The following is a 3,505-nucleotide window of genomic DNA, read 5'->3' as shown; positions in this document are numbered from 1 at the left end:
GCTATGTGCTATTCCTAGGCTGCCAGCAGGTAGCTGGGGGCTTGGGGCCTGGTATGGAATGCAGGCAGAGACCCATGAGATTCATATTCCAATCCAAGGCGGAGCCTGGCTCCCTCTCCTGAGGTCTTCAGGCTTGGCCAGTTTGCTGTCAGGGAGGTAGGAGGTGGTGAAAGGCCAGCTCCTAAAGAGGGTGGTGAATTTCAGCAAGGTTGGCCTTTGGACCTGTCCAGAACCTCTGGGGTGAGACAGTGTGTGCTTGTTGATCACCCACTCTGTGAGTATACGGTTGGCTCCTCTTCCTTTAAGCTAATGAGTAAGACAAAGGGGAAACAAGGAGGATGTCAAGCTTCTCCACTTCGTCAGCGACCTGAGCCACTTTGTTGAATCAGATGGTTTTTGGATACTAGAAGAGCATTTCCTCAACTTGACTGTTCACAAGGTAATGAGCAGACACAGCACCCTGAAGTCTAATCTACATTTTAATCATCTTAAGTCTAGACAAATAACTGTAAATCAAGTCCCAATGTGAAGAATTGGCCAATTCCCATGGTGTAAATACTCCCACCACAGCTGATTTCAAGCTACCAGTTAGATGTCATTGAATGGGGAGCTGGAAGAGATGCCCTCAGCACCCCGTTATGTGGTGTCTGTGTCCATAGGTGCCGCAGATGTACATAACCCGGGGCAGAGAAAACAGTCCTGTGTGCAGAAATAACTAGGAAGTGATGTTTGTTGATTTTGCTTTTAATAACACAAATTGTAAACTTCTATAATTTAATTGTTAATGATCATTAACAACTGGCTAGCAAAATTCTTGAGAATTCCGCAGTCGGCTTTCCTGAGCCAGTAGGAGCTGCCCCCACACAGCACCAGGCAGAAGCAGACGGTGGCCCTCAGGGCACCCTCCAATCCCGAGTGACTCCACGCCCGGGACCATGGTTCGGGGCCCACCGTTTCTGGCTTCAGCGTCAGCAGACTGTGCTGGGTCGCTGGTCTCTTCGCTTTCCACACCACACCCCGACCCCCATGCCCTCCTCCACCCTGCCCCTCCGCCTGGATTGCCCTTACTCCCAGTGCCAGCCAGAGGAGCCGAGGGATGGGGGGAGGCTGCCTTGGCTCCCATGGGGCTCCGAGAGGCCTGACCTGCTTCAGCCTCTTTTCAGACTGTCCCAGTCAGCACAACAGGAGCTGCCTGAGAACCAGGCCGGCCTCTCCCCGACGTGTGCCCTCCCAGAGGCGCACATCAGCCTGAGGGAGCCTTGTACACAGCCAAGCAAACATCCCAAGGGCTCAATGCACTAGCTATTGCTTTGATCTGGGTCGGCTGCTTTGGGGGCTCAGCAGCTCAGGCCCCTCTTCCCTGGGGTGGGGTGGAGGAAGCTTAGTGCTGCCCTCTGGGAACTCGGCTCCGAGGTGAGGTGCGGCTGGGGTGACAACCTGCTCTGCACCATCACTTGGGGGAATTAGGAGCAAACCGCCCCAGGGCAGAAGGGCAGGTAGTGAGAGGCAAGAGGAGTAGGTGGAGAATGTTTATTGTATAAAATAAGAAGGGGCCGCCCCGCCTCGGGGCGCAATGGACAGAACTCCCCCCCACCCTCCCCCTCCAGGGAAGCCCATCCTGGGGCTTCCCTGCACCTGCCCCTGCAGCCCTGAGGGAGACCCTGCTCCCTCCTGGCCTCCGGCGGGGGCCAGGGAAGGCTGGAGCCACACCCCAGAATGAGGCAGCAGAGAGGACAGGATCCTGCCGCCCAGCCTCATCCCCATGCTTCCCCCCTGCCCACCCTCACTGCTCCCCACAGCCAACTCAGGGACACCACACGTCTCAACACAACAGCGGACACGTCTAGGGCTGCTCCCCGCCAGCCCTCAGGCTCAGGGGTGCCAGGGCTCTAGAAGACCGTGCACTTCTTCCCTGGCTTCTTCACTGGCGGCGGGCAGAGCACTGCGCGGATTGCCTCGTCAAACACTGTCTTCAGGCCCCGCTGGGTCAGGGCTGAGCACTCCAAGTACTTCACAGAGCCTAGGCAGTGAGGAGGGGAGACAATGAGGGTGGGGTACAGCGAAGCCTCCCCACCCCTCCCCTGCAGGCCGCCTGCGCCTACCCACCAATCTCCCGGGCCATGGCCAGGCCCTGTGGGTAGGTGATGGGCGCCAGCTTCTTGTCCCGCAGCCGCTCAATGGTGTCCTTGTCGTCGCGGAGGTCCAGCTTGGTGCCCACCAGGAGGATGGGCGTGTGGGGGCAGTGGTGCCGCACCTCCGGGTACCACTGCAGGGACAGACGCTCTGACCCAGGCCCGGAGTCTGCTACCCCAGCCCCACCTGAGCAAGTCACGGCCCTCCGGGACTTTCCCCACTGCTCCAGAGCTACACTTGGCTCTTCTTCCTTCAAGGGGTGACCAGGGGCGGATTTGGTGGGGAGATATTGAGAAAAAACATGCAGCCAGGGAACCTGGAGACCTCCCAGGGCCTCCCAGTCAAGGCCCATCCTCAGCAGACAGAGAGCTCCTCCGTTCTGAGAGCTGTGCCCACCACCGCTACGCCACCCCATCAGCCCCCACGGTCATTTTCAGACCCCACCCCATGTGCCTACTCCAGGCAGAACCGTATCTCAATCGCCTCTAAAGGACAACTTCTCGGGGCAGGTTCTGGCGCAAGCCCTCTCCCCACAGGGGCCCCCAGCCTTGCCCTACCTTGGCACGAACGTTCTCGAAGGAGGCCGGGCTCACCAGGGAGAAGCAGATCAAAAAGACGTCCTTGGGAAGAAGGTGGGGCCTGGTGGAGTGGTCAAGGGCTCCCCAGGGCCCTGCTCCCTCCCTCATCACAACCTCAGGGACCCACCCAGCTCCCGGGGCTGGCCCCGTTGTCACCTACAGTTTGGGGGTAGGAGAGTGGCCGCAGCCGATCATAGTCCTCCTGCCCCGCTGTGTCCCACAGCCCCAGGTTGACCGGCTTCCCGTCCACCATCACGTTGGCCGAGTAGTTGTCAAAACTGCAGAGTAGTGAAGGCAGGGTCAGGGCTTCGGAGGGGTCCCAGAAACCCCTGGCCCTGCCGGCCTGTGTCTTGGGTTTCACAACTCTGCACGGAACTAGAACTCTAGCCAGCACCTCAGCCCCAGCCGGGAAGCCCAGAGACAGGGCCACCTGAGCCAACATGGAAGCCCAGGGGAGATCCTGCCCATGAATCCCCCATGCCACACTCACACGGAGGGCCTGTGCTCTCCGGGGAAGCCCCCACACTCACACGGTGGGGATGTACTCTCCGGGGAAGGCGTTGGTCGTGTAGCTGATCAGCAAGCATGTCTTCCCCACGGCGCTGCGGACAGGGCAAGCCACGTGGCTCCCAGGCCCGGCCTCGGACCCTCTGCCCAGCAAGGGCAACCCCCTCCCCAGGAGCCAGAGGCGAGTTAGGGGCGTCTGGGGTGGAGACGGGGGTCCCAGCCCACCAGATCCGCGGCGACCTAGGGCTGGAGGACGACCAGGGCAGGCCGGGCTCCGGGGGCTGGGG

General features: G+C 60.2%; 1 protein-coding gene across 1 annotated transcript; it reads right to left on the bottom strand.

Moving 5' to 3' along the window:
- Nucleotides 1–1,515: 1,515 nt before the first annotated feature.
- On the bottom strand, nt 1,516–3,504 carry RAC3 (ras-related C3 botulinum toxin substrate 3 (rho family, small GTP binding protein Rac3); the record flags this gene model as incomplete). Its single annotated transcript, XM_011969473.1, has 5 exons — nt 1,516–2,020; nt 2,107–2,266; nt 2,691–2,753; nt 2,872–2,989; nt 3,242–3,504. Coding segments are annotated over 5 exons (735 nt in total), but the record flags the coding sequence as incomplete, so codon positions are not given.
- Between the last annotated feature and the right edge of the window lies 1 nt (nt 3,505).

Source organism: Mandrillus leucophaeus, unplaced genomic scaffold (assembly GCF_000951045.1).
Source record: "Mandrillus leucophaeus isolate KB7577 unplaced genomic scaffold, Mleu.le_1.0 Scaffold1, whole genome shotgun sequence".
Taxonomy (NCBI): Eukaryota; Metazoa; Chordata; class Mammalia; order Primates; family Cercopithecidae; genus Mandrillus; species Mandrillus leucophaeus.
This window is presented reverse-complemented; position numbering and strand designations above follow the sequence as displayed.